The following is a 27626-nucleotide window of genomic DNA, read 5'->3' as shown; positions in this document are numbered from 1 at the left end:
CTCTGCTTTAACGCTTGATTGAAACTGAATTCATAATCATGCTACTGTATATAGGGTATTTATGATATCATTTATGTATTGCGTAGTCATATAAAACGTAGGAGAGGAGATAGAGTGGTGGTGGCTACTAGGAATGTGAATTAAGTAAAGACTTTCGTATTGAATATTCTCTATTTACCGGTAAAATTAGATGCAGTTGAATAGGTACTAAATTAAAACACATACGTCCGGGTTCAAAAGTCTTAACTTGTCTGTATCTGACAGATATGTAACTCTAAATGTGCCTCGAATATGATTTTACTCATCGGATAAAATCCCTGAAACGTAGTATATAAATTATATGAGTAATATAAAAGGTTAACAGGATGAGAAAATAGAAACTTAGAAAAATACTTCGGTAAACATAAATAAGAAAGTAACCAGAAGGAGAAGAAAAATCCTAATGTACTGTAATTATTAATGTCTTACAATGTTCTTTTGTCTCTGTACGCTGGTTTGTCTAATCTTTGAACGCTTTTAGCAATCAATTCGGTATCGTGAGGATCTTCCTTTGAGAAAAAACCATAATGCATAACTTGGTCTGGCCACTGACTCATTACATGGAGGGCGTCACGAATTTTTCTAGTATCGAATACAAGGGCCAAATGTTCGGGTTCAGGTTCCGGTTCGGGTATTTCGTACGATGAAGCCAGTTTAGGAAAAAACATCCTTGGAAAAAAATTTAAAAAATATTTTAGTTAATGATAAACAATTACTACATATAAATACATGTATAGACATCTGCAATTATTCAATATTTAGTCGAAAATAATACAGGGTGTTCAGAAACTCTTCTGACAAACGAATACCGGAGATTCCTCAGATAATTTTAACACAATTTAAATCAATTCACCTATTCATGCTTCCTAAGGGAGCTAGAGCTCTTTGAAGATGATTGATTGCAATTAGTTTTTTTGAAATACCTTCAGAACGCTTCTGTTCAGAAAATCGAAAACTGTTACTATTATTTATCCACCAGAGTTCAATCGATTCCGTTAATTTCTAATTTCTAGTACCGGTCATAGGCGTCCGTTTTTGGTAGGGTAATGGTTATTTTACTGCATAACTTTTTTGCTTTTAACTTTTAAGCATTTGTGATACTAGATTATTAGATGTTACGTTTTCTAGTACTAAAAGGTACTTTTATTTTAAGTTGGTCAGATACACCGTTTTCGAGAACAATTGATTTGAAGATTTTTCGTTTTTTTATCATGAAAGTTAAATTAATATTTTTTGCATTAGTTGGCTTTAAAATGTCAACAGAAGTATAACCTACGTTTTTTATTGTCAAATTGTTGTCAGTTCGTGAAGTTTCTCTTTTAGTTTTCACTTTGTGGCATTCAAACACAACAATTTTAATTCAACAAAAAATGCTTTTTACTCATGAGGAATACGCTGATGTGCATTTAGTTTATTACAAAATGAGGTGTAACGCTGAGGTGTAAAGTTTGTTTATATTTCACACATGCGTTTTTCCACAGAGCTCCAAAGTTTGTGTTCCAGTGCCCCAATTTCAAATCTCAATTTTGTCTTATCCTATCACAGTGAAGATGAATTTGTTCGACTGGTACAGAGTTTGAGTTCCAGTGAAGTCTAGTGTCTACCCCCAGACTTTTTGTGTAAAACCTCAGTGCAATCCAGGTAACTTTTTTGTGTTAAAAATTAGAATAAAGATAGACATTTTTTTAATATTAATAATTTGCTTTCATAACAAAAAAGAATTTGTAATAATTATACTATCTATCATATTTGACATTAGTTTGCTTTTTTTTAAAGAAGGTTAACTTCCATGCAGTAACAATTTTTTTGTAAGTTTTGTAGCATCTCTCACTTGTAAACAGAGTTTGTAAACGAATAGGACATATGTAAGTTTTTCTTTTTTATTATTTTGGTATAAATCCTTGTAACTATTTATATCGTAATTATTTTTGTATTGTCTATTTTTGTAACTGTTTGTGGCGAGACAACAAATAAATGTTTATTTTATTTCCTAAACCATTTTGTTTACTCCTCTTAACTAACTCTCTAACCCTTTTTTGAGTTTTATTTAAAAAGATATATTTTTTATTTCTAATAATTCTTTCAATAGTTACAACTAGTTGTTGTAATCGTTATAATTTGGCACCTCGAAGCGGCATCCATTTGAAATTGCTAGAGGTTTTCTCGTGTTTTATTTTGTTTGTTCAAAGAGACTTATGTAAGCACTCCTTTGTTTCATTTTTTGTAGTTGCCCCAATCCATCCCCCTTGCCATTCAACTTATCTACGACCCAGCTACTCCAAATAAACCCTGAGTGCCGTTCGCATAAGTTTCGTTTATTTTGCTTGCCCTATCTCCGCCCACAGTAGTTTCTGTCCCCAACTTTTAACCCCTATAATAATACCCTATGTGGTAGGCAAAATATCTTCGTTACAAATTTTACACAAAAATTCTGGGGTTTGAAACTGGACTTCACTGGAACTCAAACTCTGTACCACTCGAACAAATTCATCTCCACTGTGATAGGACAAGACAAAATTGAGATTGGAAATTGGGGCACTTTAACACAAACTTTGGAGCTCTGCTTCTTAAAAAGACTGGAACAATGTGGGTATATTTCAAATCCTCACTTTAACTGTAACTACTAAATGAACAATTAACTGCCACTAAACTTATTTTCCATAACGTAAGACGAAGAACAAAAGGACATTACAAATTTGACGAAAAATTTGGACTCCCCCTGAAATAAACTGCCTCTGGCAGCGACCTCAGCGAGAATGAGTAGAGTCTTAAAATCATTCGCTTCACAGCTTAGTATTAACAAAACATATACGGTTAAATTCCTATTTCTTTGACGCACAAAAATCCCAAGGTGGCTTCGAATAAAAGAAATGCCGAGGAAAAACGCATGTGTGAAATATAAACAAACTTTAAAATAGTTTACATTAACTCCAGCGACGCAAAAGGATTGAAAACACTTTTTGGGTATTTTAACTTGTACGATAGGAACTAAAATACACTAGAAATATTCTTCAATACCTTAGCAAATACGAGCGGATTTCAATATATATCAAGGAATTTTAGAAATGCTACAAAACAAAGAAACAAGCACTACTACAAGGAGATTTTCCTGCCCTTTAAGAAGTCGCTATTCGCTCCGTGCGTGACCATGGTAGGGGTACCTTGAAACGATGCCAGCGTGCCGCGAAATATGACAAAATTGGACCTTTGCGATCTTTTTACGCATAAATTTTATCAAAATTGGGTGTAAATACATGTTGCGTATTTATTTGTGCTAATTATAGCAAGAATAGTGAGTGTAGCTTTTATAGGTTTCCAAAGATTACATATAAATTAGGGAAAAGAAAAATATGGATTCGTGCTATTACTTAATATGAAAAAGTAAATATCACAATTTCATTTTTATGAAATTGAAATAAGAAAAATTTAAATAATTTACCTTAAATGATATTTCATAAGGCTTCAAGCTAACTGAAGCCTGCCAGATGACTTTAGCTTTTATATCATAATTTTTACTATTATTGTTTTTAATTATATGCTCTTCCACATGCAAAAACTTGGTTTGCTAGTACTAGATTTTTCCTTTTCTTTTCCGTTTGGGGTTAAAAAGATAAAGTTGATGAATTTTTAGAAACTCAGTTTTTAATACTAAACTTATTTTGTGCATAAACTGAAAAAATATAATTAAAAAACTATTTGTCAAATACTTGTCAATTTCGTATCTATTTAACATATATTTAACCTCAAATTGGGAGGTCCAAAACTGTCAGATGAACGCGGTAGATGTCTCATCAGTCATGCACGCAGCGAATATGGTTACAACATCAGAAAATTCAAAATAAAGAATTTTTCAGATACATTTTTTGCGACGAAGCTACATTCACAAAAAATGGAATTTTTAATGTACATTATTATTCTTACGTTGGTGACAATCCTCACGTTGTTTAAGAATTTAAGCATCAGCATAGATTTAGCATAAACATCTGGGTTTGAGTAGTTGACGATTATCTACTTGGACCCGTGGAATTGCCTGCTCGTTTAAATGGTGCTGACTATTTACATTTCTTGCAAAATATTTTACCTGATTTGTTTAATTATGTACCTTTAAATATTCGGCAAAACGGTTTCTACATGACGGCTGTCCGGCCAACTTTATTAGGAATGTACGAGAATTTCCTGATAGTAACTGGTTACGAAAGTCACTGGATTGGAAGGGGCGGTCCAGTTGCTTGGCCAGCAAAGTCGCCGGATTTGAATCCTTGTAATTTATGTAATTACTATTTAAATGGGAATAAGCCACAATTAAAGGTTAAAGTACGTTTATAGACGTTTCAATTTCCACTTCGGAAATCGTTCTCAAAATACAAACATTAGTAAATTTACTACAACTAGCAACAGGAGAGAGAATTGCCGACAAGAATGTAGCGTGGAATAATTTTTAAATAATTTTAAACTGTTTGTCCTTGTTTTAGTGTAGTGTTATGTACAATTTATGTTTAATTTCATGATTATTACATTCTGCGCTTGCTGGATAGCCCAAATTTGAGGAAATGCCCCTGATGATGCTGTAGAAAGCGAAAGTACTTGGGCAAGATTTGATTATTAAAATTTTGCTCGATATTTGCCTTTAATTTTTCAAAGTTTATACATAAAAGAGACTAACGGTCATCACATTGAGCATCTTTTACTTTGATTTGAAAATACTTTGATTTTAAAAACCTTTAAATAAAATTTTGTTTTAAAATGATTTTTTGCTTCTTTTTCTAATATTTTTTTTACCAATGGTGTGTAGAGCATCAATTGAAATAAAAGGTAATTTATAAAATTAATTTTTAATTTAACTTTTATGACGAAAAAACGAAAAATTTTCAAATCGATTTTTCTAGAAAACAGTGTATCCTACAGACTTACAGTAACAATACCAGCCATGATTACTGCCTTTTTCATTCTTCAATTGAACAACCATGATATGCAGGAGCTATCATTTAAATAAGACGGCGAAATATGTCACACAGCTTAATCTACAATTGATTGATTGAAGGAAACGTTTGATAACCGCATAGTTTCACATTTCGGACCGTAAATTGGCCTCCAAGATCGTACGATTTAACACTGCTAGACTATTTTATGTGGAGATATGTAAAGGTGCTAGTCTATGCCGATATGATGGTCATATGCCGTAAATCATGTCATGTCAATAATTTTACTTCAATTTATAAAAATCATCTTTGTTTTATTATGAAATGATCTATACCTCTTAAAAACACCCTTTACAAGTGATTAGAAACTTCCAGCAAATGCTTGCTATTGCTCTGATGAAATAGTAGCCAAATATTATTGTGTTGGAGCCCAAATTAGTCAAACCTTTAGTGTTTGAATCGGAATCAATAGAGCAATATAACTGTTATTTCGGTATCTCCACCTCTTCAGTAGTTCGAGCTGATTCAAACTTAAACCCGAAAGGTCCAACTAATGTCTCCAAAATACTTCTCACTTTCATTGGTTGGCGCACACAGGTTCTATCTGCTTTGACGGCGAGGTACAAAAATTTAATAAAATCGTTTTATGTTTCTTGGAGCACAAATTAGACAAACCGTTCGCGTTTAAATCGAAATAAATAGAACGATATAACTATTATTTCGATGTCTCCATCTCGTCAGTCGTTCGAGCTGATTCAAATTCGGGCGAATTTGTGCTCCAATGCCATAATATTTGGAATTAATTTCATCAGAACAATATCAAGCTTTTACTGAAAGTTTCTAATCGTTTGCACTTTTATATAGCCCAGAGGAACAGAAAATTATTTTATTAAAACGTTTTTGTACCTTGCCGTCATAACAGATGACGCTCTGTGTGCTTACCAATGAAAGAGGAAAATATTTTGAAGAAAAACTCTTTCGGGTTTGAAAGAAATGTATATTTATTAAAAATAGAACCTTAGAATTGTCGCTTTTACACATGCTATAGACGGGGCCCATATACCAGTCAGTTTAATTGGTTCTCCACTTTCTTCATCTATGGCTTCACTAAGCATTTTTCTGTATGGACAATCCTCAGAACCAGGAGGTTTCATTGTTGGTCCGTAAATCTGTAGATATTGGTTTTTTTAATATAATAAACTAAATGTTAAAATAATCTACAATATGGGAGATAATTAAAGGGCAAGACAATGTTAAGCAATACCATCAATAAACAAGAGGTTAAAAAATATTCTTTTCGACAATAATTATTAGTAAGAACTTGGGCCATGTTATGAGAGGGCAAAGATACTCATTATTGCACCTTATTATGCAAGGCAAAATTCGAGGAAAGCGAAATGTGGGAAGACGAAGAATATCGTGGCCTAAGAACTTAAGGGAATGGTTTAAATGCAGTAATGCAGAAATATTTAGAGCGGCAGTCAATAGGGTCCACATAGCCATGATAATTTCCAACCTTCAATAGAAGATGGAACTTAAAGAAGAAGAAGAATAAGTGGTTTTAAAAAAGCGAAAAACAATATAGACACGGACAAACCTGAAGGACACGTATAACTTATCTGAAAGAATTTCAGCAATAAATAAAATAAAAAAATGAAAACCCAGAAATTAGATACATTATATACAATTAGAATAAAATGCAATGCTTCTATTTACCCCCGTATAATGCCATCGAAGCAAAAATTGTTTATTACCAGATGTCAACACATGTACCTACAAATTGATGTAAGAATCTTGAAAATAGGAATACCAATAAAAAAGTTATAAGTTGTCAAAATTAATCAACAATTTTTGGTGACAGAATTTTGTGCCGTAGAGTGTACATTGTACATTATACATACACATCTTACTTGAGCCAAAGAAAGTTTATATGAAAGATGAATAGTATAAAATAGACACTAAAGTGTTTAAGACACTTAGTCTTAATTGATCGAAGATTGAGTCGAAGAAAGTTTATATAAAAGATGAATAGTATAAAATAGACATCAAGTGTTTAAGAGAAAAAATTAAAGAACAGATGATGATAAAAATTATAGGTTAAAATATTAAAAAATATATTACAATTTCTAGTAGTAGTTGATCTATGTCTTCGATCTCTGCACCATGACTAGGTTTGACCACAATTATAAGACATTGATTGTTATAAAGATCATATAGTGAGTATTCATCAAACAGATAGTCTTCTTCTTCTTCCATTTCTTGAAAATATAACATTTGTTCTAGTTTCTCTTCAGTCATATTTACCTAAATAACAAGGTAAATCAATAAGATAATCTCGTACATATTATAAATGGGAAGCAAATAGACAATTTGAAGTGAATGGAAAACAAGCATCCCTATATTGATATTTAAAAAGCCAAAAAAACTGTAGAATAATATTGATGCTAGAAACAGTAATAAAATTTTTAGAAAATAATTATCTAGAAATTAAAAAGGATGATCTCTGTATGCGAAGAACCACAGTGATTTCGGAAGAATTATTCACAACAAACGTCATCTTAATAATTGGCCAAATGGTACAAAAGACTGTTAAATAAGAGTCCCACCTTCACGTGGTTCGTAAATGTACCAAAGGCGTTAAACAAAATAAATCTTAACCTTATAGTAAAGGCATTTGTTTAAGAAAGATGTATTAAACAATGGAAGTAAAGTCCCGATATGGGAGGTAAATTGCAATTAGACCATAAGACTTTCCAGGTAATTAACAATGCTGTCATCAGCTAAGGCGGGTACTACACTTTGCCAATGAAAAAATTATTTTAGATGATGAAAAGTATTTCACTTTGACTAATTCTAAAATTAAGAGAAACGATTGATTTTATATGGACTCCGTTGAGGAATGCCCTGCTTATGTTAGATACAAACATAAAGCGAAATTTGCAGATAAAATCCTTGTGTGGTGCGCAATTACTATCAGGGTTGTATCACGACTTTTTGTGGGAAGAATGAAGGGTGAAGTTTTTAATAGTCAGAGCTACATTGATGACTGCATTTTTAAATTGCTTTAGTTTGTTCACGAACACCACATATCTTTTGATCACAAAATCCTCCAAACTTACCGCAGGCTCATCCAATAGAGGATTTTTAAGTTTTACTGTCTACGAAGGTTTATTATGCAGGCTGGGAAGCCCAAGATGACGAACAATCTTAGGTGACCATACTTCTTAATTAGGTGACCGCAGTAAGAGAAGAAGAATATGGACCATCACTTAATAGAGCAAGAAATATATGACAATAACAAAGACAACTCAGGACATTCGTGAGATATATGTACAGAATCAGCCTATTGAAATAGTAAGAGAATTCAAATACCTATATACAACTATTAATGAAAACAATGACAGCTCTCAAGAAATACGAATCAGAATCGAACAGACCAGAAGCGCATTTACAAGAATACAGAGGCTTCTCTGCTGTAGAAACTTAAACCTTAAGTTAAAAATATGACTGCTGAGGTGCTATGTGCTATTCTCATTATAATACGGTATGGAAGCGTGGAGGAGACTGAAGGCATTCGAGATGCGGAAGTACAGAAGAGTACTAGAGATCTCATGGGTAGATGGAATAACCAACGTTGAGGTAATGTGACGTATGCATAAAGAAATAGAAGTACTAAAAATTAAGAGGAGAAAAGTGGGATATGTGGGTCAAGTGATGAGAGGAGATAAATATCTAATACTCCAGGTCATTAGGCAAGAAAAATCCAGAGAAAAAGATCCATAGGAAGGAGATGTAACTCATGTTATAACGACTTATTTAGAGCCGCGGTCTTAAAATTAAAAATCGCTGTGATGATTGCCAACTTTCGACACGCAGACGCCTTGACGCCAGATTGCTTTGAGAAGAAGATACAAAAATTCAATAAATGAACCATTTTGTCGTCGATTTGAAATATTTCCATATTGATACATTTAATAAACAATATTGTTTACTTTTTATTTTTATTAATATACGGGATCACCCCCATTACAAAAAAAAATATATCTTAACATATTTTGTAATAATCAAATCTACTCAGATGACCTTGCAATAAAAATACTAGTAATTCCACAAGCTTTTTACCTGTGGCTAAGTACGATCCTGGCATCTGTCAGAATCTTCAATAATTATATAAAATAATTCTCGACACACCTAATTCATTCTATGACGTCATAATTAATGACGCACTGAAAAGTACCTCTGGGATGTTCTTTATACAAATTCGTTCACTGCTTCGATGACGTCGTTTTCTATACCTTTGTTTAACTAAGTGTTTGTAGGATTTGTGGTTGCGTGCTTATTTTCATATACTTCGTTTTGTTGCTGTTTATTATTAAACCCATTTTTGTAGCTGATTCCTTTAATGCAACGTTTTTCGATTTCCCAACAATATTGATATTATCAGCATAGGCCAGAATTTGCACTGATTTATTATATATTGAATTAGTGGTTGTGATTTGTGACATACGTATTACTTTTTCGAGAACCAGATTGAAAATTATACAGTAGAGAGGGTCTCCCTGGTGCAGCCCGTTATTTGTTTTAAAAGGTTCAGACCGTTCCCCCTGAATTTGTACTCTGCATTCAACTTTTCAAGAGTTAGTTTTGTTAAATTTACCAACTGATTTGGTATTCCTAGCTCTTTCATTGCTTTGAACATTTCTCTTTTATTTACAGAGTCGTAGGCTGCTTTGTAGTCTATAAATATGTGATGAGTATCAATGCCATATTCCAGTGTTTTTTTCAAAATTTGTTTCAGGGTTTCAATTTGATGAATTGTCGATTTACCACCTCTGAAACCAGCCTGGTATTTTTCTACTATCTGTTCTGCATACGCTGCATTTAGAATACGTAATTCTTCTGTGGTTAGAGCATGCAAAGATATCTCCTTCTTGTGTATGGTGCAAAGTATTTCAATACTCCAATCATTGGGGAGGGATTTCTGTGACCATATTCCTTTTATAAGCTACTGTAATGCCATTATGGTATCATGGCCACCTTCTTTACATAATTCAGCTGGGATTATCTATTCCGGATTATTTGTTTCTGGTTAGTGAACACACATCACAAAAAATTATTGAAGAAATATCAAAAATATTAACCTCAATGTTAATACAATGCAAAAAGCAATACTGCCCTCTACGTCTAGATGTGTAAAAATTTTTTTGGGAGATACGTAAGCATAATCAGGTCATCTAGAGTCACCTAAAGGTCACTAAGAGTGGTTTAACTATCAGTTAAACCACTATCAGTTAAACAACACAGTAGAAACTCATTTTTCATTACAAACATGATAATATTTGTAAATGACTGTCATAATATGCTGTAAATTTATACAAAACCATACCCATTCTCTTAATTAAACTGAGCTGATGATAAAAAAGGGGCACACATATTAGTTTTTCAACCAAATATTTTAATACATACTGAATAAATAACTACCTTTTCAGTTTGAGTAGCAATAACGCTGGCTTCTTTAAGTAGATCATCTAAAGCGTCGTGATATCTATCTCTTCCACTCGGAAATATGAGTATGGTACCCAAGTGTGATAAATTTTCTAGTATATTATTGCACTCCGCTACTTTTCTCTCATGAAATTCTTTTTCTCTTTTTGCTTCTTCTTTCTCTCTGGCTGCTCTAACAATGGCTTCTGCAGCCTCATGTCTTTGTATTTCGATTTCGTCTAATTCGGTTATTTCCGAGACATATTCTCTACAATATTTAAAATAGATTAAATTAAATAAATCTTTTATGATCATTTAAAAATTTGCAGCTGCTTTAAAAATACTGTTAAAAAATTGGAGATCTTCATAGAAGTGACACAACAAAATCAAAACAAAAATTTTAAAATTAATAAAAACAAAATTAATAAACATAAAAGCATATTGTTCGTAAAAAAATATTAACCTTAATAGATATACGTAAAAGAAATAAGAATAAGACTTATACTATAATTTGCTATGCATCTTCAGGTCTTCAGGGTTTATGTATTAATAATATAACACATCAGATTGTTTTCAACAAACAATTACACAATACCTTCTTCTTCTTCTTCTTTAGGTACCGTCTCCTCTAAAGAGGTTGGTAATCATCACAGCTATTTTCACTTTTGAGATTGCAGCTCTGAACAAGTCGACGGAACTGCAATTATACCACTTTCTCAGATTGTTGAGCCAGGAGATGCGTCTTCTTCCAAAACTTCGTTTTCTCTGTATTTTTCCCTGCATTATGGTTTGTAGCAACACATATTAATCCCCTCTCATAACGTGGGAGATATATTATAACTTTCTTATCTAAATCGTATTCATGATTTCCATTTCCTTTGTCATCTTTCTGAGGACCTCAAAATTTGTTATTCGGTCTACCCAACTTATTTTTAATATTCTTCGGTATGTCCACATCTCGAATGCTTCAAGTCGATCGCTTACCTCTTTCTTTAAGGTCCAGGCCTCCACCCCATACAGCAGTACCGAAAACACATATGAACGTAATAAGATGCATCATCAATGGACGTGTATTTCGAGTTGCAAACTAAGGTCTCTACTGCATAATACTTTTCTCATCTTATTAAATTTTGCTCTAGCTTGTCCAATTCTCATTTTTATTTCTTCTGTATACTCGTTATTTTCATTAATAATTGTACCAAGATATCTGTATTTTTTTACTTTTTCTATTGGAACCCCTCTTATGTTTAAAATGTCTTGTTGTTGTGATTTGGAAATTGTCATAAATTTTGTTTTATTAGCATAAGGCATTAGTCCGCTTTCCTCACTAGCATTTACTACATTATCTAAAAGAGTCTGTAGATCTTGTATATTCTCTGCAATTAGTATAGTATCATCGGCATATCTGATGTTGTTGATTATTTTAATTATTTCTTCCGAATATAGATTGAACAATAAGGGGGAGAGTATGCAACCTTGCCTTACGCCTCTTTTTATCTCTACTTCCTCCGAAAGTTCTTTGCCTACTCTGACTTTAGCTGTTTGGTTAAAGTAGAGATGAGTTATTATTCTTAAGTCTTTTTTGTCAATGTGTTTATCTTTAGGTAACTGTATAAGACGGTTGTGTCGGACCTTATCGAACACCTTATTGTAATCAATAAAACAAACATAGAGTACATACATCCATACATCTTTGCATGAGGACGTTAAATCCAAATAATGCCTCTCGTGTACCCATGCCATTCCTAAATCCAAATTGGGTTTCAGTGATGTCTTGTTCCACTTTTCTGAAAATTCTTAAATGGATAATTTTTAAGAATATTTTTAGTGTGTGACTCATTAGACTAATTATACGATGGTCATTTACCCTTGCGTTAGGTTTTTTTGGTAATTTAATAAATGTTGATTTGAGCCAATCTCTCGGAATAATACCCGTATTATATATAGTATTATATAAGTCTACTAATACATTGATCTGATCTTTTGATATTAATTTAATTATTTCAGTTAAAATTGTGTCAGACCCCGCAGTTTTATTAGATTTTGCCAGATTTATTGCATGTATTATTTCATCCTTAGTTATATTATATTTATTTATTTTTTAGAACATATATCATGTTCCTCGCAATCGTTCATGCTATCTTGTTGTGTCCTGTCGTCCTCAACCAATTCTTGGACGTATTTTCTCCATCTGTTTAGTTTTTGTGCAATTCAAAACTGTCATGATTTCTCTGGAGTTCTTCTATCTCTAAACATTTGTCGTTGTACCACTTCTCTTTAGTTGCCCGTATTTTTATCCTGATCTCCTTGTGTGTGGCTTTGTATTCGTTTACATTTTTGTTTTTGTATGATCTTCTTTTGTCCATTAGTTGCCGGATCTCATCTGTCATCCATGGAGTCTTAGTTTCATCGATTTTGTGACTACTCAGCGTATCTTTAATTGGCATCATTAATGTGTTCTTAAATGTTTCCCATTTTTCGTTGGAATCTTCATTCCTACCTACTTCCCCTTTAATTGTCAAACAGTTACAATAAAACTGATGATCACCCATCACCAGCTAATCCAGGATAGTTTGAACTATGTTTTCTAAATCGCTAAATAATAATTTTTGTACCGGTATCATTTAATTTACCATGTACCGTAAGACCTGAAGATGCATAGCAAATTGTAGTATGCGAAGCCGGTCGTTGGGATAGAATTAAATAGATTGTAAGTAAGTCTTATTCCTTATTCTTATTTCTTTTACCTATTTGAAATGAACTCACACAGGCAAAACATTCAAGATTTAATAGATATGTGGCAAATAACACTAGTTTACTCCGCCGGTTGCCTCTCATGAAAAGAAGCCACAAACACCAAACGCAAGCACACCCAATGCTAAATGAATGTCTTTGCTCATTAAGATAAAATATTCAGTTAAATGAAATAATTTTTAACACTAGAGTTTAATTTACATTAAACATTTCAATCGTAAAGTTAAACTATTAATGGATTATTGATGTCCCCTTTTCATCGATTATAAATTTCTGTTGCTAGGAATATCAACCATTAACAACCTAATCAATAATCTAAAAAAGATAGAAGTAGTTATTTGAATTAAACGCAAATAATTTATAAATAAGTATGAATAAAACCAGAACATTTGTTCATTAATACGGAATATTATCCCCTCGTAATGGTATATCCCCTCATTGCTGATGTATTGATATTGATACTAATAGTTTATTGATCAAAGGGGATATAGCACTCAAACGATTTAAAGCCATTTTAGATCAGAGAAATTATTAAAAAAAGCCTTTTTCGTGGCAGTCGTTGATACAGGTATCCAACAATGGTTTGAGTTCTCTGACGACACACTTGTGCATTGTATCTAATGTATCTTATGGAGAAATCATCCGGAAGATCCGATTGAAATGTTTCAGTTACAAACAGTTACATACAGCATAAAATCCTCTTCTTACTTGGCGATAAAATGTCTCATCAGCGGAGGAGCAAGAAACTAAAAATTCCAACATTTCTAGCATTATAAAATCAGGTTTTTATGTAGACGAACTTTTGACAGGTTTTAATTCAAAACAAAAAGCACGCCAAACTTGTTATCAACTTTTTGAGGTAAAGTTTGTTTCACGAAAAATGGTTGAGTGCTTAATGGTTACCTGAGTTGATCCTATTGTGTATACAAGAGTCTCTCAATAAACTACCGAAGTACATAGGGTCGCACTTCAGAAAGTTTGTTATTTAATATATTTCATTGGTAGCTGTGTAATACACGATTATAAAAATTTATTAAATTATTTCATATGGTATTTTCAGGTTGTTCAAGTGAATATACTTGATAATTGAACAATTTTTAACATGAAGAAAGTTGTTTTTTTGTTATACGTGAATAATTGTAGTATATGGATCTAAATTCAGAAAGGTAATTTCCTTCACACATTTTACAGGCTTATGACTATCAGCAAAAAACTGGCGTGTTTAAAAGTTTTTGCTCTTCCTAATCGGATATCGGTAAAAATGTACAGTAATAATAGTTCTATTTACAGTATATACATACAAACGAATACATAATGTACAAAAAATAGATGAATTAAAATAGATGAAAAAAAAATACCCAAAATAACCAAAATATTTATGATTTCCTAAATACCTAATTCTGTTTCGCTGTCGCTATCCTCTTTAAGATTAATAACAATTGGTTTAATTATGTGATTCAAAGTAACATATGAATTTTCTACGTTCATTACATGGCGTACTGAATTTTTCCAACTTTCTGGGGAGATATCATCAACACATTTCCTTATTAATTCGACTACACAACCACTTAAAGTCGGAGAAACATTTTGTGACCTAACATTTGACTTTAGTTGGTGCCACATATGCTCTATACTCTATGGGATTAAATAAACAATAGTAGGGCAGAAGCCGTAACAGTGTATGTCCCATGTCCTCGGCCAATGCGTCACAAACATATACTTTTTTAATAGAAAATGATTTTAACACTTCTAACAGTTTATTTTTTAAATATCTTTCTTCAAAATATATATCGGTTTCTAACAGGTAGTTAATTTTCGTGTTATTTGCACTTGGAGACTTATGTAATTGACGACTGTGGTAACTTGCATTGTCCATTACTATCACACTATTTTAAGGAAGGTTAGGTATAAGACAATTCTTAAACCATTGCTCAAAAAGCTCTGCCGTTGTATCCTCATGGTAGTCCACGCAGGAGTCTTTAATGTTCTTTGCAGAAAGCCATAAGGCATTTGGGACCCAACCAGTTTCTGATCCTGCATGTAAAATTGTTATTCTTTTCCCTTTGTTTGATGGAGCTTTTGTTTGGCACCTGTTGGAAGAATCGGACCATCCTTTGGATGGTATGTCATGAGTGTCAAACCATGTCTCGTCCAGATAAATTATTGGTCGATCTTCTGTACGGTACTTTCTTATGGAAGTTATATATTCAGTACGCCACTTTTGTAAACGATGGGACTCCATAAGCACTTGCCTTTTGTCAATTGTACGATATCTGAAGCCCATTTTAGACAAAATCCTCCAAAGACTAATGCGGCTACAGTTTATTTGTGTATCATCATTAGTAAGTCGTTGTTTTAAAGCATTTAATGTAGGTATCCGTTGCTTTTCGTACATTGTGTAAATTTTTCGTCTTATTAAGTCCTTATCACTTTCGTCAATACATTTGGTAGAACCGGCATCCTTACCCTTCCTTCTTGACTTAATGGGATTTGATGTAATTCTTTTCACTGTGGTTAGAGGTATTTTCGTTAAATCAGACATTTCACTGGCAGCAGTATTAGCAGTAAGTCCTCTTGTAAGTAAAGAACTATATATTGTTTTTACGATTTCTCTAGCGTCAGCAGATAAATGCTTTTTCTTTGCTGGAACACTGGAAGAAGCACCATGAATGTTTTTCCACGGACGCCACATAATGCTGTTTTATAGGTATAAATAGGTATAACACTAAATACCAGGTGTAACACTGGTAACACTTGTAACACTTTCAACTAAATGAAACAAAATGTATATTTAAAAATTTCTCATCGGTTTTATATACTTTTACAAATTATACAGAATAGAGGGAACCTGTTTAATTATTCCAGGAAATATTTAACGATCAACAAATTTATTGTGGTCATTAAAAGATCAACCATTGATAGTGAAACTCACTGTTAAAGTGTTTACAACTTTATGAAATAAAATGTATTCTAATCGTTTTTATAATTTTATACGATTTTTTAATCGTTTTTATATTACCAGGAACTTATTATACAAACAAGATAACGACACTCCACAATAGCTTCAATTTTACCTGAATACTTACCTGCTCAACTAATGTTGACTAAGCTGGGGTACTTGCGGTCGGGTTTTATTGCAATCATTAAGCACTCAACCATTTTTCGTGAAATAAACTATACTCAAAGCCGGAGGATTTACATTGCTTAATTCTATTTAAATGATCCTGAAATATTGAGAAATATACAGGATACATTAACTACAGGTTTCGTTATTCAATTCGGTGAAAACGAGATAGCAAAAACTTTGGGATTATTCTACTCACCGCAATTGAATACTCTGTTTATAGCATGAATTATACAATCATAGCGAAAAGGGACTTCCAAACCTCTTTCTGTGGAAAAAATTCATTCTGCTTAACCGTATTCTAAAACTGTGTCAATTACAGTCATTTTCTAATGAACTAGAAAAGGTCTCTAGAGAAAACTAACAAACTCATAAATTTATTAGGAGAGTAGGCGGGCATTTAAGGCATTCCGAGTTTGCGTATGACAAAAAATATCCTATCATTTTAGCGGCAGATCACATATCACATCGTTAATATTTGATCATTTTCGCAAGGATCTTATGCATGCTGGTCTTCAGCTTTTACTTTCTACAATAAGAGAAACTTTCTGGCCGTTATCGAAAAGGAATTTAGCACGACGTATCGTACACAAATGTGTAAAATGTTTTCGTTTAAAATCTAAATCCATTCAGCCAGTAATAAGAGACCTACCTGCCCAGCGTCTCGCAGGTAGGCCACCGTTTATTTTAACAGTTGTGGATTATGCGGCCCCTTTCTTAATTTGCGATAAAAAGACTCGAGGTTGTACACTGATAATGAGTTATTTGTGTCTTTTCATTTGTTTTTGTATAAACCATACATTTAGAGTTTGTTACGGAATTATCTAAGGAATAATTTCTTTCGGTCTTCAAAAGATTTATTGGGTAAAGAGGCATGCCTCAAAAGATGGTTTCCGATAATGGAACCAATTTCATAGCAGCTAGTTCGGAGTTAAAAGCATTAAGAGAATTTTTACAGCAACACACTTTCGCAATAACAGAATCCTTGCTAGGGGATCATATTTCCTGGTTTTTATACCTCCTTGTTCTCCACATTTTGACGGACTGTGAGAAAGTGGTGTAAAAATAGTTAAACATAATTTTCATAGAGTTTTGGGTAACGCTCACTGAATGTTTGAGGAATTTTATTCGTTGCTTGTACAGAATAAAACTATAATAAATTCAAGAACTATTCATCCTTTATCCTGCGAACCAAATAATCTCTCCTCATTAACTCATGCACAGTTTTTTATCGGAAGACTACTTACTATCAATCCAGATCCAAATTTGCGTCATATTCCAGTTAACCGGATCTAAAAATTCCATCATATTCAGCAGCTTTTTCAGTATATATGGGAACGATGGAACAACGAATACGTCTCCGAACTATAAAAACGTACCAAATGGACTACTACCAATGATGAAGTTATGGAAAATGCTTTAGTGCTCATAAAATATGACAATTTACCTCTATTAAGGTGGAAGTTGGGTCGCGTGATCGAATTTGGCAGTGATGGTGTAGCCAGAGTTTTCAAAATAAAGACAGGCAACGGTATCATTACTTGTTTTTTTTTCCAAGGTGTGTCCGGTGTCCTTTTCGGCCTAAGTGCATTTCAAACATTCGAACAGTTAGCGTTAGCAGTCGATTTTTTTGGCAGTGTTTGCCAAGGAGGGTGCCATGTTCACGCATTATATGTTTTAAGTTAACTTCATACATTTTTTCCGATACGGCAACGTAGCAATGTTTATGCAGATATGTCACATGCGAAGATTGAAACGACTTAAACAAAAAACGAGTCTAAGAGCGAAAGCAAATCCACAATCAGAATTTGAAGACCACGCCGGCGAATAGCGAAACACAATTCTTAGTTTAATCCATAGTTCCAACAGGGGACAACTGTGATAGTCTCCAAAGATGCCGCTCCTGCATATTTCAAGCCATATTTAGAAGTGCTTGTTATTGTAGACTAGTAAATAAGGTCAGTGATATGTAGCAAATTATCATTTGTTTCAGCCCGCAGGTTTTATCCATAACTCTTCTAGAGTTCCAGAAAAGTCACTTAGCTCTCTTACCGGTAAACCATTTGCAAGACCATTACCGTAATCTGAACTTTAACTTTTTGAACTTTAAAATCTAAAACAATTTTATTAGATAGTTACGCTTGTGTCTTTTGTATCTTTGAATTTTTTATCGTTAAATAGTTTTTCTTTATTTCAGCGTCTTTGGCCACTATAATGGAATCAAAATGCTGACCGTTTATGGAAACTAATGATTAAATTGTCACGCATGTCACATTGAATTGTGTGTATTATAGAAGCTCTACTATATTTGCATAAAATAGAACAGCAGCTAATATTATTTTCTACAAATGAATCGCTTATTTGAGAAACCCCACATTTAAAAAAATGAACATTTTGAGAAAAGTTGATAAAACTGTTTTATATAAAAACTAGGGATGGGAAAAACCTACCGGTTTTAACCGAAAACCGGTTTTTTTACTTCGCAATAACCGGTTTTATCGGTTGTTTTTTTGTCCCGGTTATAACCGGTTTTTTATTTTTAAAGTAAAAACCGGTTATTAGGTTTTTACAGTGATTACGATTAGGTTAGGTATTATTTTGGATCCCAATCATAATTATTATTTTTAAGTAATTATTCCAAACAAAACCATAATTCAAATTTTATTTTATTTTACAAATACAGAAGCAAACTGAAAGTGCAAACTCTCATCAGCCAGAAACAATTAAGTTTTATTTTAATATTTCGTTGAAAAGGTATTTGTAATCATAATATTTACATAAGAAGTGATCTGGTACATCATCTATTTTTCACACTTGACTCTTGACATTGAAAGTGGGTGAATGGATGTTTCTGATTACCAAAAATAATGTTCTGGCTATAAATATTGAATTACTGATTACGAATACGAATCTCCAAGGATTTCCCTACGTTTTCAAAACGATACACCATACAGGAAGTATTAAACGAGTTAAAATGTACCTATTATACAAATATACAAACGTGTTAAAAGTAATACATGATAATTTTTTTAAAGGTAGTAAAAATAAAAGATGAATTGCATTAATTTATTTTTAAGTAAAATATTTTTGTTGATATTATTTTTTTTAAATCCCATTTGAAAGAGCCTGGGACATTTTTTATAAGTTGAAATGGTTGAGGTGGGTAATTTCTTGGGTTTGGGAGGAGAGGAAAATTGGTGCGTATTTTAGAGGATTATATTTTTAAATGGTAAATTAAATTTGCATCATTAACTGAATACAATAATTGCATATTATATTCTACTCTCATTATATTCATTGACAATAGAACCTGAATTATTTTAGCGCTCTCTGTTGAGCAGTAGTGTAATAATTTTGGTTTACTGCTCTCTGCATCTGACTACAACCAGATGGAATTCTGTCTACCATATGCTTAAAAGATTCACACTAATGTCCCCATATATAGCTGCAATATTGGCAGATCCCTCGATTAAAAAAGCATTAAGGATGATTTCTGGTTCAGATATAAAACTAATCACTGAAATTGTAAGCATTTTATCGCCTTGCGATGAGGCCACAAAGCAGATCTCGGGTTCCCAGTACATTACTGCTAGCCTTGTTAATCCCCTTGTGTCTATTATCGAAAGATTTTTAAAAAACCTTAAGCCAAACCTTAGTACAGCTCAAAAGTTATGCCAAAAGCTTATAACTAGCCTTCAAGAGAGAGGCACTAAGCTTTTACGAAATCCCCTGCTTTGCCATGCCACAATCACGGACCCGAGGTTCAAAAAACTATATCTGAATCCGTATATCGGAGACAGTCACATCCAATTTAGGCTCAGAAGTTAGGACCTGCCTTACCGAAATCGGAAAACTTTCTCCTTCCTGTTCCTTCCAGAATGAAGAAGCCAAAGTGAGTTTAAAATCAAACCCTCTTTGATCTTCACACTATCTGGAGTTGGTGAACAGTGGTTTCAGTTCAAGTTCTCAGGACACACAGTTTCAAAGTTCTTTTTCAAATGAACTGACTCTATATCTGCAGCGGCCTTTGCTATCAAGTGATCCGTTTTCATTCTGGTATCAGAACAGAACCTATATGCCAGGCTTGGCTTTTATAGCTAAAAAAATACATGTCGTTGGTCGGAAGTTCGGTGGCATCAGAGAGAGTGGTGTCATCAATGAATGATATTGTGTTAGATGAGAGAAGCCGCTTAACCGACCAACATATATATGAACGAGTTTTTCTCTCAATAGGCTTCATGAAAAATACTGGCCAACATAATGCTAAATCCATTTCATATATTATAACCTATTTGTAACCTTCTAACCTATACTTTTTTACTTAAAATATTACTTCATATTCTTTTATTGTATATTATTGCAATATGTATAATATATTAATCTTACTATAATTATATTTAATAATAATCTTGCTATATTATGTTTAATAATAATCACTAAATATATATTAATAATAAAATAATAAATAAATATAATAATTAATAGAATAAAATGGTTTTATTAAAAATTGTGTTTTATTTATATTGATATTGATGTTCTTTCGATAGTACTAATTTTGATCATATTGATATCAAGTCGAATGAAGTATCGCAAACTAAAGTGCATTGTAAATGTAACTTTGTAACTATTGGATTAAAAAAAAAACCGAAAACCGGTTTTTGGAAAAACCGTTTTTTTTTGGCCGGTTATAACCGCCAGGTTAAACCGTAAGCAAAAAAAAACGGTATAACCGAAAACCGGTGTTTTGCCAAAAACCGCCATCCCTAATAAAAACAATGTAAAATGCATAAAAGTAAGTACTCCAAATATAAAGTATGGGTAATTCCTGTAAGTTTTTAGAAATTATCTGATCATGTGACAGAAAAGGAATAAAAATGGCGGTGGACATAGGTGGAGTTTGTAGAATAAACACAAAACTTTTTTTTCAAAAATAGTTTATTAGGTCAAACTAAGATGAAAAATATTAAAAATAATCCGTTCAATCTTCATTAACATTATCTTAGTCGCCACCAACAGTTAGCAATTCAACTATTTGCCGATAAAAATTTTCAATGTTTTCATCTTTTTCTGTGATAAACCTCTCAAACTTTTTGATACTCAACATATTTTTTGCACTTATTGGGACTTTTGTGTTAGGGTATGCAACTGCTTCGGGAAAGGCTGTGAAAACAGTAGATGTTCCTAACAGACACTATACTTGCCCGAACTAGAAGACATGAAGTACTTATATGATTTGCTTTTTGATTTTGAATTATTTTGATCTACTCTAGGTCGTTTTCTTGCAATTTCTAAACACTCAAATAAATCTTGCATATATAAATCTTGTTCATTTTGCATTTCTAGAGCATAAAATTTATCGAAAACCTCTTGCCGATCACCTTCGGGAATTTTAAGAAAAGAGCATAACCTACAACTAAAAGTAAAAAGCTTTACCCAAGCGACGTTTATCGAAAAAAACAAAATTATTTATCTTACCAACATGGTTCACGCATTGTCCGTTGATTTACTTGGATCCCGCTGTAATTCAAATATTCTTTGCCCTTTACTCGTGCATTTTTAATTACATAATTTTTATAAATAACTTGTTTCGGTAGCTTTTGGCATTTATTAGGAACGACGACATTGTAAAAACTAAACATATTGTTACGAACATGCATTCGACGTAGCCCATATAACGGTTGCATCTCAAGACGACGATGATCTGTCCTTCTATAGAAAATGTCACACCGAGAGTGCAGTACGGCTAATATAGGAATGCACAATTGCCGGATTTCACGCCTTGTGCTTGGCGATACAAACAGGTCCAAGTGGTAGTCACAGAACCGTACCTAGATCTCTACGCCGGGCTCTGTTATTTATTATAACTTATACTTGAATCACTGCGAAATTTTAACACCTACTATGAAATTTTTTTTTGTGAAAATCTGAAGTGCAGTTTTTGTCCTTGTTAAAACATAATGCAGTCTCGCATTTTTTACACACAACATAAGTTTACTAATTCCTTGGCATAGCAACCTGGTAGTTTTTAGCGAAACATTGTGTTATTCCATATGGGATAATGGTTTTCCTTGCCCACACTTGACCAGATGAGCAGGTATAAGGTTTATAGTGTAAGTTATTTAACATTATATTATATTTATACTTTATTAAACTAACAAATATATTTTAAATTACATTTCGTGATAGCTATAAATATACAGGGTGGAACCTCCAGGAACTCGATTTCCGTGCACCCAGCCCAATATCCGAAAAGCCCATACTCTGATTGGACTGGTAAATGCATTTTATTGGTTATACAGTGTAAAATTATCGAGGTTACTCACAGATATTCAATTAATTATACTAAAGTCGTTGTCTACATCCAAGATGTCGGATTTGCTTTCGCTACTCTCCCCTGTGTTCGCGTGTATTATCAATTGGTCTACGTCATTTTACAGGTTGTCCGCAGTCCACATCTCAGTTTCCGTTTTCTCAACAACATAAGTGACATAATTGCGCCAATTTTGCTCTGTGACGCGTGCGAAACCGTCGTCGATCAACTGGCGTACCTCGTCGTTTTTAAAAGTGGTATTATGGGTACCTACATATCGCTTAACTTGGTTACACACCATTTCTATAGGATTCAATTCGCAGTGATATGGAGGAAGCCTTAAAATATAAACATTATGTTGTGAAGCATACTCATCAAGATGATACTTATCGTATTGATCTTTAAAAGCACGCGCTGCTTCTAATAGCTCGGATTTCAAATAACACTCCTCGAAAAAAATGTCTTTTTCCACTAGCCATTCCTTGATTGCAGCTTTATTCCAGGAATTGTTAGGGAATCTCTCTTTACGGGAGTGGTACGATGCATTGTCCATTACAATGACATTCCTGCGACCATTATTTGGTAAATTTGATTTTTGTCTCCTTAAACCACGACTCAAAATATGCGGCATCCATTTCATCGTGATAGTCGCCATCATTTTTCTTTGCCAGAAAAACACGCTGTGTGCCAAGAAGGAAACCTCCTGTAAAACCTGCATGCAATAAAACATATCGTGGACCTCGTTTAGTAGGTGCTTTTAAGCCAGTACTTAAACATTTGAGAAAAGCATCACGACTGTTTTGTATCGTAGTATCGCACCATTCGTAATTTATAGACTGGCCAACATTAACCCACGATTCGTCCAAATATATGATATTGCAATGGTCTTTTCGCAAACGTCGTATAGTTCTCAAATAATTATGGCGCCAATGAATAATATCCTCTCGCTCCACCATGATGCGTCTTCGGCCACGTTTCTTATAAACAAATCCAATATCTTTCATAAATCTGTATAAAGTAGAAAGAGACAACGGCTGTATATTCTCATTACTTTGTATGAAGTTATGTATATGCTTTAAGAATGGCGGCAAATTTTTCATGAAAAATTCACAATGAACAATTCTCCGTAGAATACTTCTTACACCCTCGTCATATGTGAATATTCTAGAATTTGACTGACACACTCGTTTTTTACGTTTTTTTGGCGATTTCAACGTTCCACTCTGTTCTTTTTCTTTTTTGAAATTGTAAATGCTTCTTTCGCTAACACCAGTCATCAACGAAGTACTTCTTACAGCAGCACTTACATTAAGTTGTTCTGTATTTTGTAAAAAACACAACACATTTAACACTACGAGTTTAGCGCAACCGTTAAATAATTCACCGGATTTAAACTTATGGGACTCCATGCTCTCTGTTGAAACTCGGACTAAATTTTGAAGTGTAGTTTAGTTTTCCAAAAGCACTTTCACCCCCTACCCATCCTTATGATGGCTAGGGGGTGAAATAGGGAAAGCTTGGAGTTTATCAAATACTAATTATGACAAACAAGTTAATGGCCATATTTAGGTGATTATGTTAATGATGGTAATTTGTAGCAGAAGTTTTACAAAAGAAATGAAGACCTATTTATAGAAACAACATAACTGTATTTTTAATATTTTACATACAATAGAAAAAATCTAATTTCTATGAAAGAATTGGCAATTTGAATATTATATATAATATCTATAAATAATATCATTTCCAAGTTTCCAAATTCTTTCCTAGAAATTATGTAGGTTTTTTCTATTTTATGTAAAACATTAAAACTACAGTTATTGTATGTTGTTCTTGTAAAGAGGTGTTCAAATGTTACTCTTATGAATATGATTCAATTGTAAATCTCATGTTGACGTTTTATATGCAAAATTCATAGTTTTCATTGTCAATAACTCATGAATGCCTTTTTATTCTACTGTATACGTATACATGATATAAAATATTTTACTGGTACTGCCGGCAGATGCATTTTATCCAAGCCGGTCCTGTGAGACAATGAGCAATCAACAGCTGGAGAAAACCGACAACCCTGCGCGTTTATTCTCCATAAGAAAAGCATTGCCGTATCTTACCCGTACTGCACTCTCAGTGTGACATTTTCTATAGAAGCGTCCGGAAGTATCGACCGCGGGAGAGATCGACCCGTCAAACGAACTAATTAGAGGTGGACTACTCCAGAATATTCTAGTACATAATATCTTGTATATATAAGCAGACCTTTCACGAGTTAAAGTGAGTCGATAAGATATTTTTGTGCTGTAAACTTATACATAAATATATTTATATAAATTAGAATCGCTCGTTTTATTCAAAAACGGTATACTATATTCAACACACGACACTTGTCACGTAGACGATAGAAACCGTTTATTCGAGAAACACAGGATTTGTGGGATTTCTTAAATAAACAAATATTTTAAACTATCTTAGAAAGTGTTATATGGGTTGCATATGTATGATTTCTCTTCAAAACTAAGCGTATATTATATGAGGTTTTTCAAATAAGCGATTCAAATAAGAAACTTCTTTATATTACCTTGACTTTTCTCCACTAACGGCTTGCTCTTCATTTTTTAGTTCCTCTAAGATGAGACGCGTCAATTGTGGTGCATTACAACCAAAGAGTAAATTTATTTTTTTACCTTTCTAGAAAATAGATAAATTTAATTACTGAAAATACCAATCGATATGCCCACGCTTTTTTTGAACACACCCTTGAAATGAGTAAAACGTAATAATATTAACTTGAAAACTTACAGATACAAATAACCAAGTTGGTTCACTTCTTCCTCGAAATCGTGATAGCTGTTCAATGTTGTCACTTTTTGCCTACAACGTGAAATAAAATTATTTGATTACTTATTTTCTTTAAGAAGTTGTTGTAAAGAGTAAAAAAGAGTAAAAAAAATTAATAAAGACTATATCAACCCAAAAAACAGCTAATGCCACAAAATGCAATGAACACCGCTTAATCAGTTTAATGAGTCACTTGCTGAAACTCTTCCTTAGGATATTACACTCAAGAATGTACAAGATACTAGAAGAACTTAGCGGGTCAACACAATTCGGTTTTAAGGGAGGACTAGGAACAAGAGAGGCAATTTTATGTTTGAACACCTTAATACAAAACTGTTTAGATCAACGAAAAGATGTCTACTACATAGGGCCAACATTGACCAGAAGGAGATCAGAATTATTCAGAATCTATACTGGAACCAAATGGCAAAGGTGAGGATTGATCAAGACCAATATACGGATGAATTTGAAATCCGCAAAGGTGTCCGCCAAGGCTGCATACTCTCTCCGATGCTTTTTAATTTATATGTTGAAAATATATTTGCGGAAGCATTAGAAGACACGAAATTAGGCATTAAGGTGAACGGCATACCAATTAGCAACCTACGCTATGCGGACGACACAGTGATTATAACTGATAATTTGGAAGATCAGCAGTTATAACTTGATACGATAAATAGCATAGGTAAAAAATATGGCCTCAAAATCAACATTTTGAAAACGAAATATATGGTCATTAGCAGAAACCCTCCAGAAAACCCGATAATATGCATAGGTGACGATCGCATAAAACGCGTGAAAACTTTTAAATACCTTAGAACCTCAATCAATGACCAATCGGATCCACAATAAGAGATAAAAACCCGAATACAAATGGCAAGACAAGCTTTTGTGAAATTCAGACCGCTCCTATGTAATCAAAACCAAAATTTCGAAATACGCTACAGAATGGTCAAGTGCTACATATGGTCCATCTTGCTTTATGGCATAGAAACGTGGACTTTGAAAAAAACATCTATCAACAAACTTGAATCATTTGAAATGTGGTCATTGAGAAGAATGATGCGCATACCTTGGGTGGATAGAGTTCGAAACGATGACGTCCTTAGGAGCGCCGGCGTGGAAAGAGAACTCTTTGAATTAATTAAAAAACGCAAGATTGGTTACCTTGGGCACATATTGAGAGGAGCAAAATATGAAATATCACAGTTAATCCTACAAGGGAAGATCAAAGGTAGGGGAGGAGAAGGCCGCAAACAATTATCCTGGTTAAGGAATATTAAAGGATGGACAGGAATACACAATACAAGCGAGCTGTGTCACGCCGCCAAGAACAGAATTTTAGTAATGAGATAGTCGCCTACGCACTTTGGTGTATGGCATGTTAAAAAAAAGAAGATATCAACCCTTTTATTATCATGTAGATATCCTTATGCAAGACGTTATTACAATATAAATATCCTTAAGCAGGAGCTTAACTTTAGCCCCTAGATTATTCTCTAGCAAGTTACTCTATTAAAATTAAGGAAATCAGACAAGGAGTGTGAGTTTATCCAATGCAGATTGATAGCAGTTCCTGTTTTTATTTTTTTTAAGGCAGATAATGTGAATACGTCAGCGGTTGGTCCTTAAGTGACGTACACCCTAACTTTAATTATATCGATGTTTTAATGAGCCATATATATAGCTAACACTCCGATGTATGAGCGGGAACACAAAGTGTATTAATACTCATGCACTTAATAAACGCACCTAGCAGATCATCGAGGTTTAGATTTTACTTTTTCTTTAACTTGTGGCGACTGAAATGTCTTTTATCTTTCGTATCAGCTCTCCTTGGGTAACTCTTATTTCTTCAAAATAAAAACTTACAACATGCAACATACAACTGCAAATAACAATAAACGTAAAAGTATACGCACCCACACAAGACTATGATGAAGACGATATCGAAAAAATCCATAATGATTTATAAAGAGCTGCCATATAAAAATAAACAAGAGTTGAATATTGTCGTGGGAGATTTTACTGCAAAGATTGGCGAAGGTGTATAAAAAAAGTACAAGAGAAAAGCATGGTCTGGTAATGAATCAAAAGAGAATACGTGTATAAGCAAAAGATACATAAATTTAGTAAAAGCAGTCAAAAATATATCCAA

The 27626-nt window shown here is 33.2% G+C and overlaps 1 protein-coding gene across 3 annotated transcripts in view; it reads right to left on the bottom strand.

Moving 5' to 3' along the window:
• Positions 1-27626, bottom strand: part of LOC140441901 (uncharacterized) — a 54776-nt gene that overhangs the window by 11803 nt on the left and 15347 nt on the right. For 2 of the 3 annotated variants that reach the window (XM_072532880.1, XM_072532881.1), the window contains exons 4-6: positions 25430-25501; positions 25209-25318; positions 10440-10710 (exon numbers count right to left, since the gene is read on the bottom strand). In XM_072532880.1, coding sequence (XP_072388981.1) covers positions 10440-10710; positions 25209-25318; positions 25430-25501 — 453 coding nt within the window. Of the gene's footprint in view, positions 1-468; positions 709-5975; positions 6128-7079; positions 7263-10439; positions 10711-25208; positions 25319-25429; positions 25502-27626 lie in introns of all 3 variants that reach the window. The other variant, XM_072532882.1, reaches the window with a different exon arrangement.

This window comes from Diabrotica undecimpunctata, chromosome 5, assembly GCF_040954645.1.
Source record: "Diabrotica undecimpunctata isolate CICGRU chromosome 5, icDiaUnde3, whole genome shotgun sequence".
Lineage (NCBI taxonomy): Eukaryota > Metazoa > Arthropoda > Insecta > Coleoptera > Chrysomelidae > Diabrotica > Diabrotica undecimpunctata.
This window is presented reverse-complemented; position numbering and strand designations above follow the sequence as displayed.